This window comes from Metarhizium acridum (assembly GCF_019434415.1).
Source record: "Metarhizium acridum strain ARSEF 324 chromosome Unknown scaffold_13, whole genome shotgun sequence".
In the NCBI taxonomy this organism is placed as follows: Eukaryota; Fungi; Ascomycota; class Sordariomycetes; order Hypocreales; family Clavicipitaceae; genus Metarhizium; species Metarhizium acridum.
This window is the reverse complement of record NW_027094016.1, coordinates 16,316-28,880: the sequence shown is the minus strand read 5'-3', so window position 1 is coordinate 28,880 and position 12,565 is coordinate 16,316. Positions and strand designations below refer to the sequence as shown.

The window sequence follows — 12,565 nt, the reverse complement described above, 5'->3', positions numbered from 1 at the left end:
GCTTAATTCCGCCTACCATTGTGTTCTTGCTGGGTATTTACCACGCTTGTAACGGGCGGCAAGGCTGCGTATTTTGTTGTTGTCAAGCAACGATAGAACTCGGGAACAGTTGCGGTCCTGGCTACCACCACCGACTATGACTACATGAAGCAACCTACGACCAGACACCACGGGCGTAAAGACCAGGTACACCAGTGATGGCTTGAAAAGACTCCATACATTGACAAACAGAATGATTCCACTCAGACTATGCGCCTGATCCAGAAGCAGAACAAATACAATGCGCAGGGCCAAGAGATCGAGGCGACTGAGATGGATTGGTTAAGCACAGAAAATAAAGGCTAGCCACTGAACAACGAAGCACCACATCCATCGAGTACGATTACCAGGGGAATGTCAGCAAGGTAACCGAAAGCGACTCTCTAGCTACTTCAAGGACCCAGGACCCTATTTCGTTGACAACAACCGAAGGCATCAGAGGGGAGGGCACAACAAAAACCGAAATGAACCTTTTTTAGCACCCCCAAGGCGATATCACTCTTCAAAGGCGACTCTTACAGCACGCTCTGCAGCAAGATTAGCTACGCGTACGACGGGTTCAGACGCTGTGTTAATAAAACGGACCATCTTGGCTGAAAAACAGGACACGACTATGACCCCTTTAACCGCATCATGACCACCTGGCCGAGCGGACGCATTGTTAATACGCACTACGCCGATCACACCGCCGCGGTCCTTCCCAAATTAATGCAGCTCAATGGCAAAAGCGTCGGACAGCAGTCATTCAACAGCTTAGATCGTATAACGTCCAATTGGCTCCCAACTTACTCATCAGACATACGAGCATGTCGCTCCCGAGCTAACTCACATCAACAGCGCCAAGGGCGACCAGCTTGATCCCACAGTTGAGTCGGCTTTGGGCCATGCCCCTATTAGAGTAACGACTGCCGACACTGCAGATTCTTTCCACTACGATCACCGACTTGGGGCTTTGTCCGAGTTTAATGGTTCCTACTCGACTCACATCTAACAGCACTTTCCTTCTGGTCTGCTGTCCAAGGAAGTCATAAACATCAAAGGCATAAACCAACTTTCAACAAGTTGTACTTACTCCAAGGCCGGGAAGCTGCAAAAATACACAGATGTTCACGGGACGACAAGTGTGATGGACTACAATGTACGCGGCAGACGTGCGCCCCTTTCCCAGTGCAAAGTGCCATTGTCCCTGGCTGAAAGCCGTGTTCAAGACGAGGCAAACAAGACGACAACAACGACGAAGCTGACATGCGATGACTTTGGCCGGGAGACGATACCATCCATCTACAAGGACAGCACAACGCTGCTCCAACATCTGACCCAGTCGTACAAGGAAATCGATCTAGTAAGCTCGCGCAAGAAGGAAAACGACCAGGGTATTCTACGGGAAGAATCTTTCCAGTACGATATTCACAACCATCTCGTCAGCTACGACTGTACCGGCAGTCAACCGCCGACGGATTACCAGGGCCGCTCACTGCGATGGCAGCAGTTCAGGTTTGGCAAACACGACAACATCACCCAGTGCTCAACGTTATTTCAAGACGGCAGTACCAACACGGCAGTCTATTCGTCCAGCGAGCAGGATCCCACACAGCTCGTCAACATGAGAAATACTGACACCAGCGACCCTGCCAAATAGACCTCGAGTACGACGCAAACGGCTGCTTGACTCGAGACGAGCAAGGCGGCACATGGCAATATAACAGCCTGAGCCGTCTGACCGCCGTTTTTGACGCCAACCACCGGCGCCTCTGTCAATATCAGTACGGTGCCAGTGGGAAACTCGCTTGCCAATGATTCCCAACCAGCCCGACACACACTTCTTCTACGGCGAGACTCTCTCATCGCGGTAAAAGCAAGAGAACGCCGCGTCAGCTACTTGTCCAGCGGATCGCAGTACTGGGTAGAAACAGCTGCGGCAGCGTAGCAAATGTTAATTTTAGCAGTGTGATTACGTTTGGTTCTTGTCAGGACATGTCCTCGGTTCATCATTATTTGCTCTTGCGTGAACACCGTAGGACTGAGTGACCAGGTCCCAGACTCCCAATTTTCCATGTCCATTTCCATTTCCGACAAACGGGACTGACAGCACGCGAGGTTAGCGCCGGGGGACTTAATCTGGGGAAAACCGTAGCCTGTGACCACACACACACTCGGGATCAAATTGGTTACCAAGAGAGCATATCAGGCCTCGGTGAAGTAAGGCGTGTCAATTCTGAAAGTATGTGCGAGTGTGCTAGGCAGCAGCAGCGTTGGTGACCATTCGTGCATAAGATCAAGTCATATGACAGTAGACTTCCCCCTTCCATCGGAAGCAAAGAACCACCCAAAATGGCCACCATCGATATCACAACTGCATTGGCCATTCCCGGTCTTGAGCCTACCTTGACAAAGGATGACCTGAAGGAATGTACCATCATTTACGTGGCGGTCCCCTCGCTTGAAACTCTCGGATTCCTTAACAGCTGAATAATCGTGCCAACATGATATCTACCCCTGAGATATAATGGCCTTGCCGAATTCAGCCCCATATGGGTACTGACCAAAACCATATTCGCAAACTAGTCAGATCATCACTAAACACCGCCAGCTTGGCAAGTTTAGCTTTCATCTGGTCCACCGGCATGAACCCATAACCGGCGACGCCATCAGACTCGAGTCAAGCCTCGGCATCTTGAACGGCAAGTGGAACAAGACTGTCTTGATAGACTCCATCAATCTTGGCAACATACATGGGGTCGTTTTCAAATTCTTCTCTGCAGAGAATCGCTTCGTTCCGTACGAGTTTGCCCAGGGGCCTTCACCGATTCGCTCCGGAGATGTCGATGGTGTCTTCCTTCAGGAATTCACGAGCTACCTCATCGGACATAACCTAGCCAATATTTTAGCACTGGACATCGTTCATTCTGGCCCGGATGGGCAAGCCGATGAGTGTACCGCCGACATAGGAGTGGATAGGTTGGGCACTGTGATACTACCGAAAACCGCCGTGAATGCGCGCGAGTTCCTCCCTACAGGTTGGCCTGGTCTACTCCAGCCCGACGACAGCAACCCTCCCGCAGGTCAGGCCTGGGCCAACAAGGTTGATGAGTTCCACAAAGTCTTCATCAACAAGCCGATAGGGACTGCAAGAGAACTCGTTGATGAGTTGGTTTCGCCAGGATGTGCTTACGCCTAGTGCGCTCACGCTCAATGCCACACAATATGCTACCAGGCGCGGTGTCACAGACCGCGGTCAGCGGGAGAGTTAGGTGTCCACCTACCCGCGGTGGCGACTTCGCCATCAATTCAACGTGTCTCTGTGTAGCTCTTGGGATACTTATATTAGCACCGCACTTCAGACAATGCCCATTCCCTGTGTAGAAAGCAACAATATAATATATGATGAGTGACCATATAGTATCGAGACATATAACAACAGAATGAACCCATATCGTAGCAAATCCTCCATTCAAACCGAGTTTGCTTGTACGCTAGCCTATTCGCAATGTGAACGGATAGACAACATTGCCTCGAGACAGACCAGATCCGGGCTGCCAAGTACAAGAGGCTGCGCGTTCTCTTTTTCAGGACGCCGATCAAAGCCGTGAGTTCGTAACAGACCCAAGAGTCTCCCAACTTCAATCGCTCGTCTGTCCTCGTCTGAAACGCAACCAACTGTCTCGTAAAAAGTTTCCCAAAACGACGTCCGGAGTAATCCGTGGTCAGGATGGAAGTAGTAGCTTGTTGATGTTTGTATGCCTAGAATTGTTTCGAGACCACCCAAGGACGTGCCGAAAGGACTAATAACAGCATCTTCCCAGTCACCAATACCCGTGATGCGGCCGGTGTTTTCATCCACATGAATATTCATCTCGAGGAGGTGGTCGTGGTTGAGCACCATGCGGTAGTCTGGTCGAAAGAGCAGTGGATGACCTTCACGGATCTCTTCTAGTTTTGGTTGAAAGGAAGGGCTTCGGAAAGTTTTTCGATGATGTGAAAATAATGAGTGAATAGCGAGCTGGCAATATTCGGAGTCTGCTTCAGCCTTGGTCTGTTAATCCATGCTGATGCAAAGAACCTAGCTAGCGTATGAGCAAGGAATCCAGTATAATATGATGAGCACACCCAGACCTTGCAAAATCCTGTGTAGTCTGAAGCAAACAGTGTTTCATGACGGGGGCGAGGAGCTGATGTCGGGCTCGACAAAAAGCAACGCCTTGGACAAGATCCATGGCGTACACGTAGACATGGCCTAACATGTCACGTAACTCGCATCCAGGGACGAAATCTCCATAAGTTTTCCGCGCTAGATTGACGGTTTCGATACTCAAAGCTGAGCTACGGAGTTGAATTACCCCAGGAGGCGAGTGGCCGACGTCGGTTGCCACGGTGTAGCTGGCCCGGCCTTGTACAAGTGCTGGCGAGACTGAGCTGCCAGTGAGTTTTGTAGCAGCTTGGTCACAATCATCCCGCGTAATAGACACCAGTCGGCTGAAAAAGGAGGCAATCCGAAATGCAGACAGTGCGTCGATACTCTCCGCCTTGACCGCATATGGAGATATATCCATGGCGACGTTACAATGAAGCTTGATCAGTCAAGGAGCAGTACATTGTCGCCACCAAACGAAGGAAATTTCTTCAGCATTGCATTTGATCCCATTCCCGGTCAAACGCACACTTGCATAGCCAAGCGTCAGCACTCCTGTCCCACCAGGATCTCTAGACTCGGGACCGTAATGATTCATCAGATTCTATCCACGCCTTTGAGATAACCTGCTGGTCACTAGTGGTTGCTAAGTTGACGTGAAGGACACTATCAACGATGCCCTATTGAGGCCCACAGCGAGCGCACGACAGTCAAGCAGATTGGGGATGAAGTTGTCCCGGAACTCCATCTCGTTTTTGCTCGATATGGCAGCGTCGACGCCGGGCCCTGCTGACGCCAAGATATCCAATCAGCGCACTGAAACTAAACGTGCCCGGCGCGGGCCGGCCCTAGGTTTGGCTAGCGGCCGGATAAATCCGCATTGCATTCGATCCGGACCAGCTGCGCCGCCTCAAGTAGCTTTGTGATTGCACTAGTATTAGGTATGCAGTTCTACTGTGCTAAATACAACGGGTTTAGTCTACACATACTCTCCAGAAGGGGTATATGCTCTTTGCGCGAAAATCATCCCGACAAAGACTGCAACGAGCACTTGAAGTGTGCTCGCCGCCGGGAACAGATACATCGTCAATGTCGTCGAGCCTCCCCAAAAGTACCGCACCACCGGGCGGGGGACCAGGACATGCCATGCTCCCTTCACCTTGCCCAATAGCCTCTGCTCCTTTTCTATCCTTGCAACTCGGCGAAAGCAGGGGGTTCATGGCGGGCGTCAAGGCGCCGACCAGAGCCGCGACGCTGGCCAGAACCACCATTGACTTCATTTCTCAAGTTGGGACGTCAAAGGATATGGCGGGCAGTTGAAAGAGTGCCAACGCGAGTATTGATCGGGCTGCACACGTGAACGTGCCTCTCGGACGACGCACAAGCGGGTGACGACCCAATCACTTATAGAGAAAACGGAGACGCCAGGCTTCATGGCTTTCGCTGCATAACAACGGCATTGTCTTGGTCCGAGTCATGCGCTCTGCAGCGTCGCGGGTGCTGTATAGGCTTCATACTGTTTCGCCAATGTCTTTAAATGAAAGACGCACCACAGGCTCCGGATGCATTGGTCGCTGGTCCTCAGAGTGATTCCCCTCAAGTTTTACCATTGCGTCAATCGCCCGCAGGTAGGAAACTCTGGGCGAACCTTGGTGTCAAGACTTGCAGGTCTCTGGCATACTGTATCAGCATAATTCCGCAGTGTGCTGTGTGATTATAGTTGCCCATAACCATTAATTAGCTGGCCCAAAGCCACGGCCCGATGGAGTTTCTTCCACATCAAGGTAGATGATTGTGTGGTGGTCTCTACAATGGCGCACGTGGATATTGCAAGTCCTTTGCACCCGGCAATTGTGCCAGTCGACGGACGTGCACGCGGCGATGAACACAAGTATTGATTCCTTGCATGAATAGTACGGTAGGATTCCCAGAACGCGAGCAAGCGAGGTCGTAGAAGAACGGTCCACCAGGAGGATCCATCATCCATGGTCCCGTCCCATGTTGACATGACTGCGAGCGAGGGGTAGAGAGTCGATCGTATAAGTGGCAGGCGAGGACACAGTATTTACGAACAGACCAGACGTGGGCTATTGCTGCATGAGTTTTTGTAACGTGAAGAGGCCACCCGACCACAAGAGGGTATCATTCTTACCTAATAGGCGGGAAGGCTTCGGGGCACCCTGCGGAGTAATGGCCGGCCATGTACGACTCGGCCGGGCTCGCTTCTTCAGCTTTCCGTGTCGGTTCGTCTTTGCGGAGGCGGGAGTGGCGTGTTCGCAGAGGCACGAGGCCGCCAATTGGGGTTGTGCTATTTGTGCGGCAGAAAATCGTTATTCGTGCGGCACTAAGCCCAAACCAATTGGTAGCAAGTTAGCAACTTCCTTATATAGCTAAAACGGGCCTACTTATCCAATATATAGCTGCACGTAAGAAAGGGTGTAGTTACATTCGAGATACTCCATAAAGGCCTTGTATGCGTTGCGTTTTTGCAGTGGCCTCATCACGCAGCTTCGGATGAGGGGGACGCGCATCACCATCTCTGAAAAAGCATAAATGCCAGCCTGCTGCCTCTGCTCTACACTCATAATCCAACTCGATCCATCAAGTCTAACCTACTCAACACCTTTTTGCCACCGTCGCTATTCTTTTCCAGCAAACATGAAGTTGACACTTGTGGTCATGGCTTTTACCGGGCTCACGCTCGCCAGCCCCATCCAAGAACTCGACAAAAGACACAACGACTGGCCAAGCTGCATGACTTTTTGCAACACACCGACCTGTGCTATTAAAAACTGCTACGCGTGGTGCACCAAGGCATGCTGCAAGATATACCCTTCATCTCGGCAGTGTTAAACTATAGAGACCTTCTCTCCGGGTACCTTTATACATCCTTCAGGGAGGCGGCTTTGGTTGCTGAATGGAATTTGCACCAAATTGAGTGTGCGTGGCGTGTCGGCACTTTTACCTAATGCAGAAGGATGCCTTGCCTTTTTCTCCAGAGCATTCGCTTTGAATTCGCTTTGACAAAAACTTGACTGATGACGGACCAATGGGGTTTTTTTTCTGTTTTCATGTCGGGAGCTGAGTGAGGAGTAAGACGGTCACAAAATTCCAAGGCTGTGAGCGGACTGGATCAGCATAAAGCTGCAATATCAATTGCAATTTATTTGACGCAGCCCATGACTTTGTCGCATGTACAGCCATGCTATCATAGTATTCGACGCGGACTAACTGGTCGCAAGTGCATAAATTCTAGAAGCGCACAGCGCATGCCGCTTGACTCGGTCTTTCGTGTTTGCCTACTTTCTGTATCTGGTTGTAGAAGGGGAAGCCTGTTTGTGGGGTTGGTGCATTTTTTCTTTAATATACCAGAAGTTACTCTAGCTAGCCGCCTCTGAAGCATTGCTGTCTTGATGAAATGAATGTTTCTCATGCGCGGGTGTAACACCGGGTTGCGATATCCGGCCGCCTCAAGTGCTGTTTTGCCACGCGGCGCATTATTTAAGAACGAGCCGCCGACGAGTCCGTCATGGTCCATCTCGCTGTGACTGCCCCAATCAAGTCTTGACCCCAGCATCAGTCATCACGGTCAACCTCCATTGGTGAGTCTGGCCAAATATACAATGGATGACGGGAGCCAGTGGTTTTGCGACAACTTCCGGCTCGGCATCGGCCTCCACGAGCATCGACACACTCCTGTGCTTTTTGCACTCTGAAAGAGATGACATCTACTCCGGTCACCCACCAGAGCGTGTACAAGGTCAATCGCTGTCAAGATGGCCCGACAGCAGAGCACTGGGGCGCGACAGCACACGCAAGACTCAACTAAGCTAAGGGGGCACTTTTTCTCGAGACGATAACTTCTTTTCACTCCGGTAGCATCTCGGGCGTTCTGCTTCCTACAATCTAGGAAATGGGAAATATGGCTTTTGTATCGTCGCTCCATCATGGCCCTTGAGTGCCGCGAGATACATCGTAACAGGCCCATGGAAGAAACACCCTCATGTTCTCTAGACAATCCATTTCCAAATCGCCATCTTATTCTCAAAACTGAGGAACCAGTGGCACGGCTCAAGTGGTAGCCATAGAATACATACACGTATTTGATGCAGGTGCATGTTCTCCAGGTCTTTATGATGCTCCTGCGGTCCTCCATCCACGACTCAAATCCGGCAGCACCGAGTAAAAAAAAGGAGCTAGATGAATGCCTGTTATACCCAGAATTGCATCATCTAGACGCTGACTCATTCTGCAATCTAGCCGGGTTGCCAACTGTAAACAGACTTCTAGACAGGCCCTCGGTCCAAATAGTCGGTTCCCCAAGCCATATAAATGAAGATGTCACATTTATTACACCTCTATTCAGTATCACGTAGCGATACCTCAAAACTTGAATCATCTAGAATGTGCACAATAATTTCCTTGGCGGCCGGTAAGAGCGGTCAAGGCTCGTGAAAGCGGAAAAAGTCGGGCAGACGCATCGCCAAGTTCGGATCCTCTTGAATGTCAAGCTAGGACCTCGCCTCTGGACCGCTTCGGCAGAGCGCATGCTCCACGGTCATGATTCACAAGATTGACGCTGCTGCTGCTGAAAGCAAAGACCGACAACAGCGCATCGGGCAAGCTATGGGACGGTTCCGAGGTATATCTAATGAGGTATTAATTAAAGCGAGAATAATCTTCGAATGCACCCTCTCCGCGAAAAGAAAACGTGTCTGCGTGGACATTTGCCCTGTGCTGAGAGCCACCAACTTTGATGCCACCTCACGACTCCAGCTTTCAATCTACAACGCCAATGATACGTCGCCCCGGCATTGAAACCCTCAACTTCTGCAATCCAGCGAATCTTGAAACATGGTAGACACCCACGCCTCATCTCGATACTCCACTACCACAGAGCGTCACTGTCCACCATGTCCTTCTGCAGATTGACTCGCCTCTCTGATCTGTCGCTGAAGCGCTTATTTGTAGAAACATTCGACCTCGGAGATGGAACCTTTGGGCTTGGAGGCTTCGGGGTTGGTCTCGGGTTCGAGGGCAGTCCAGAGGGCCCGGACGGTGTTTCTTGCCCGTAAGGGCTCCCCGCCATTTTTTGTGACGTGTATGACCTCGGGGACAAGTGTTGACGGATATTTGGGTCGTAGGCATAGTGTGTGTTATAGCTCTTCCGATGCTCATCCTCGTCAAGAGGCAAGGGACTCGGTCGATTCGGCTGGCGAGGCGATGTTTGCTTCCAGGCTGCTCCAAAGGCAGCACCGGGGTGGAAAGCTGTGAGAAGAATGGCAGACACTAGCGGCAATGCACCGTCCATTATCATAAAGGCAATTTCGTTCTGAGACAAGCCAGCATCCACGCCGCCAGCCAGCTCAACTATTCTATAGATTGAATACGCGAGGAGGGCTGTGGTGGATATCTCAATGCCTAGGAGAAATCGGTTAGATAGTGGCCTTTGAGCCATGTATTGCTCATTCGTCTTTACCTCTGAGAAATCTTCCAAACTGTGATGACGTGTAGACTTTTGAGTGCGTACCATCCGAGACGCGGTCACCGGAGCTTAGTTGTAAGACGAGGCAAAAGTACGCAGTTGCACTCCCCAGCAGTGCTACAGCCTGGACACTCAGGCCGGAAACCACGATTGCAGCACATTTTGCTCTCTGAACGAAAAGGTCAGCCCCGATGCCTTATTCTTCACGTCACTTGTATCATGCAGCTCACTGATAGGCCGTTATATCCGTAAGTAACAAACACAATCCCAACCACCTCGACCGCAATAGCCACAGTAGTCAAGCCAAACAAGGTGTAAGCGGCAAGTGTCGGCTTGTTTTGACCAAGGTGTTCTCCATAAACACGCCGGATATGCGGGATTACCACAAATATCGAAGCTGTGAAAAATGATGGACCTAATACTGTGCCCAAGAGTGACAGCAGGAAGTGCCCAGGGTTATCGGGTGTTTGATGCAGCAAGACTCTGCCAACAAAGCCAAGCAAGCTCAGAAGATGCCCTGTTGCCAAGGTTAACGAGAAGAATCGAGTACGCAGTCTCACACCAAAGTATAGGACCGCAGGCAAGAAGAGAGCGTGAATAGCAAGTAGCACGGCGTTGCCGCCAACGTTGGGGCTATAGTTGTAAAAGCCTTCAGGAACTGGGCAAGATGAGCCACAGCTGGCCTCCATGATAAATGTAGACCAGATCTTTCATATTCGAATCACAGATGAAAGCTTGGGCAAGTGGCAACAGCCGCCAGGTCCAATAACCCCTCCGGGAAGAGGCCTTGTTTATATCCATCCCCGCGTCTGCCTACGACGAACGATAACCGACACAGATGCAGCCCAACAGCCGGGCCATGCAAGTCGTTGGGGGGGGGGGGGGGGGGGGGGGGGGGGGGGTGAAGGGGAGTGGATGGCCCGCGGATGTCGGTGCTGTTGGTTATACATACTGGCGGCACCAACAAGTGCTGGATAAAAAGATGGTGTGATTCACAAGTTACCGCATTCGCTATTGCGCAGCCCGTCACAATATGCATCATCCAATAATCTGCTACGATAAGCAACGAGGCTAGATGAGCCCAGTCTACTTCTGCAACAAGGCCTTCCGACAGCGCAGTCACAAGTAGTGGGTTCTCTGTCTGCTAACATAATAAATGGCCCAGCCAAACCGTGGCAGCAAACAGAAGAAAAGGAGATTGGTCCCGGGAGTTTGGTTCTGCCGTCGCCCCCAAGCATTAAGAGTCTCAAGAACCACTCACCGGGTCTGGATCAGCGTGAAATGGTAAGTCAACGAGACTTGATGAGCAAGACAAAAGACGAGCCAGCAAAGAGGGGGTTGAGAGGTCCCCCATTCTCCGAAGCTCAGGCCGACGAGAATGGACGGCAGGCAGGGCTCTGAATCTGCCTCCCGTGTCAGACTCACAAGGCTGTCGTTGTACAGCATCATATTGAAAGCAGGGATGAGACGATAGTAGACTTGTGATTGGTTGGTTGGCTGCCGCTGCCAGACATCGACAACTGAACACAACGGGCCGGGATTTGCGGATTTGCCCCCAATGTCCCTCACTAAAGACACTGCGCAGATTGGGCCCGTGGCCCCTTCGCAAGAAGACGAGAGAGGACAACCTGCGTTTGGTGGCGTCACGGAGGGTAGCACGAGGAATGGCTTCTCATTTGAAAGGCAGGTGTTGGTCTTGTGCTCTCCTGTCAGGTGTCAAGTATACGCTGTAGGAGCCATGGTGATTGGGTGGTTCCTGGTTTGTGGTGGATGCCGTCCTGTAATGGCGTTGAAGCACGAGCAATGAAGATGATGGTCAGGGGATTGTAGAATCGGGCCAACAAGCCTGCAAGAATAGCTCACTTGGTGCTGTATCCGAGACCGAAGGTCTGTTAGCTGGTGCCATTTCCTGCCATCTCTCGAGGGCTAACGGTCCAATAAAGGACAAGATGTGCGTACTATAGAGTCTTTGGCGTCTGCCAGAAACCAACATTGAAGAGTTTCGACTGTGTCACCGAGCATGTCGGGACCAACGAGGTGGTGATGAGTGCTAATAAGCACACCGCCGACAGAGTACAGCGTGCGTTCGGAAGCCGTCAAAGCGCTCCGACAACAGGCCGATGTGCTCGTGTCTGGTGATCCCACGACAATGTCACTCGCATGTGCAGATCACAATGCGCGGCCCACAGCATCTAGGACAGACAGATTGGCAATGAAAAAGTCATGGTTTGTTCCAGACTTTATCTCGGGGCCTGACGAGTCGCACGGCTTGTGCTGCATGTGCGGAGGCGTAAGATTTATGACAGTTGCCCACGGAACAACGGCTCCTGCGCCTTGTCTCAGCATCACGCCAGAAATGATGCTTTGTTTTTGAAGGAAAGAGCAAGTCGGCTTTGGTCTGCAGCATGAAGGCCTTGCACTGCCACACCAGGTGCCTGGTACCTCCTTGTGTTGCTGTTTAGTAAGCGTCTAGGTGTGCTTGGTGCAGCTTGATTCTTTAAATTAACAATCAAACTACACATGTACGGAGTCGGTCGCTCTGAGATTCGTGCCACCAAGCACACTCAGGCAGTGAACAATAAAAAAAGAAAAGAAAAGAAAACGGCCCAGGCCGCCTATCCTCTGAGCCATCTAAAAACTACCGAGTACCTAAGTACGGAGTAACCAAGCTAGCTGGGCATGTACCAAGTGCCGAGTGCCGAGTGCCGAGCACCAGACTCTCTTTTACCCTGGTCCAGTTGGCAAGACCGTTCTGATGAAACTGGGCTAAACCTACAGCCTTGGCTTCTTTGTCCGTCCATCCCGACAATATTTTTGTAAATGTCCGCGAAACACAAGCTCGCATGCCACTCTCGAGCCAGCAAACATGGCGTTGCTCGACTGCAAACGGCAACAGAACCGGCAACAGCCAT

At 51.3% G+C, this 12,565-nt stretch overlaps 7 protein-coding genes across 7 annotated transcripts; 2 read left to right on the top strand and 5 right to left on the bottom strand.

Annotated features, from left to right (window-relative positions):
* Nucleotides 1-1,165: 1,165 nt before the first annotated feature.
* J3458_002641 (uncharacterized protein) lies at nt 1,166-1,678 on the top strand (the record flags this gene model as incomplete). The annotated part of the gene is made up of 1 exon (XM_007815064.2): nt 1,166-1,678. One exon carries the CDS (start codon nt 1,166-1,168, stop codon nt 1,676-1,678), a length of 513 nt encoding a protein of 170 aa, XP_007813255.2.
* Nucleotides 1,679-2,370: 692 nt separating this feature from the next.
* On the top strand, nt 2,371-3,217 carry J3458_002640 (uncharacterized protein; the record flags this gene model as incomplete). Its single annotated transcript, XM_066117277.1, has 2 exons — nt 2,371-2,463; nt 2,609-3,217. The coding sequence occupies 2 exons, from the start codon at nt 2,371-2,373 to the stop codon at nt 3,215-3,217; spliced, it is 702 nt and encodes a 233-aa protein (XP_065977060.1).
* Nucleotides 3,218-3,517: 300 nt separating this feature from the next.
* J3458_002639 (uncharacterized protein) lies at nt 3,518-3,922 on the bottom strand (the record flags this gene model as incomplete). The annotated part of the gene is made up of 1 exon (XM_066117276.1): nt 3,518-3,922. One exon carries the CDS (start codon nt 3,920-3,922, stop codon nt 3,518-3,520), a length of 405 nt encoding a protein of 134 aa, XP_065977059.1.
* Nucleotides 3,923-3,969: 47 nt separating this feature from the next.
* Nucleotides 3,970-4,589, bottom strand: J3458_002638 (uncharacterized protein; the record flags this gene model as incomplete). The annotated part of the gene is made up of 2 exons (XM_066117275.1): nt 3,970-4,099; nt 4,153-4,589. 2 exons carry the CDS (start codon nt 4,587-4,589, stop codon nt 3,970-3,972), a joined length of 567 nt encoding a protein of 188 aa, XP_065977058.1.
* A 553-nt stretch (nt 4,590-5,142) lies between these two features.
* Nucleotides 5,143-5,448, bottom strand: J3458_002637 (uncharacterized protein; the record flags this gene model as incomplete). The annotated part of the gene is made up of 1 exon (XM_066117274.1): nt 5,143-5,448. The coding sequence occupies one exon, from the start codon at nt 5,446-5,448 to the stop codon at nt 5,143-5,145; it is 306 nt and encodes a 101-aa protein (XP_065977057.1).
* Nucleotides 5,449-6,566: 1,118 nt separating this feature from the next.
* Nucleotides 6,567-7,773, bottom strand: J3458_002636 (uncharacterized protein). Its single transcript, XM_066117273.1, has one exon. The coding sequence runs from the start codon at nt 7,743-7,745 to the stop codon at nt 7,377-7,379; it is 369 nt and encodes a 122-aa protein (XP_065977056.1). The 5' UTR covers nt 7,746-7,773; the 3' UTR covers nt 6,567-7,376.
* A 1,283-nt stretch (nt 7,774-9,056) lies between these two features.
* Nucleotides 9,057-10,342, bottom strand: J3458_002635 (uncharacterized protein; the record flags this gene model as incomplete). Its single annotated transcript, XM_066117272.1, has 3 exons — nt 9,057-9,589; nt 9,648-9,822; nt 9,884-10,342. The coding sequence occupies 3 exons, from the start codon at nt 10,340-10,342 to the stop codon at nt 9,057-9,059; spliced, it is 1,167 nt and encodes a 388-aa protein (XP_065977055.1).
* Between the last annotated feature and the right edge of the window lie 2,223 nt (nt 10,343-12,565).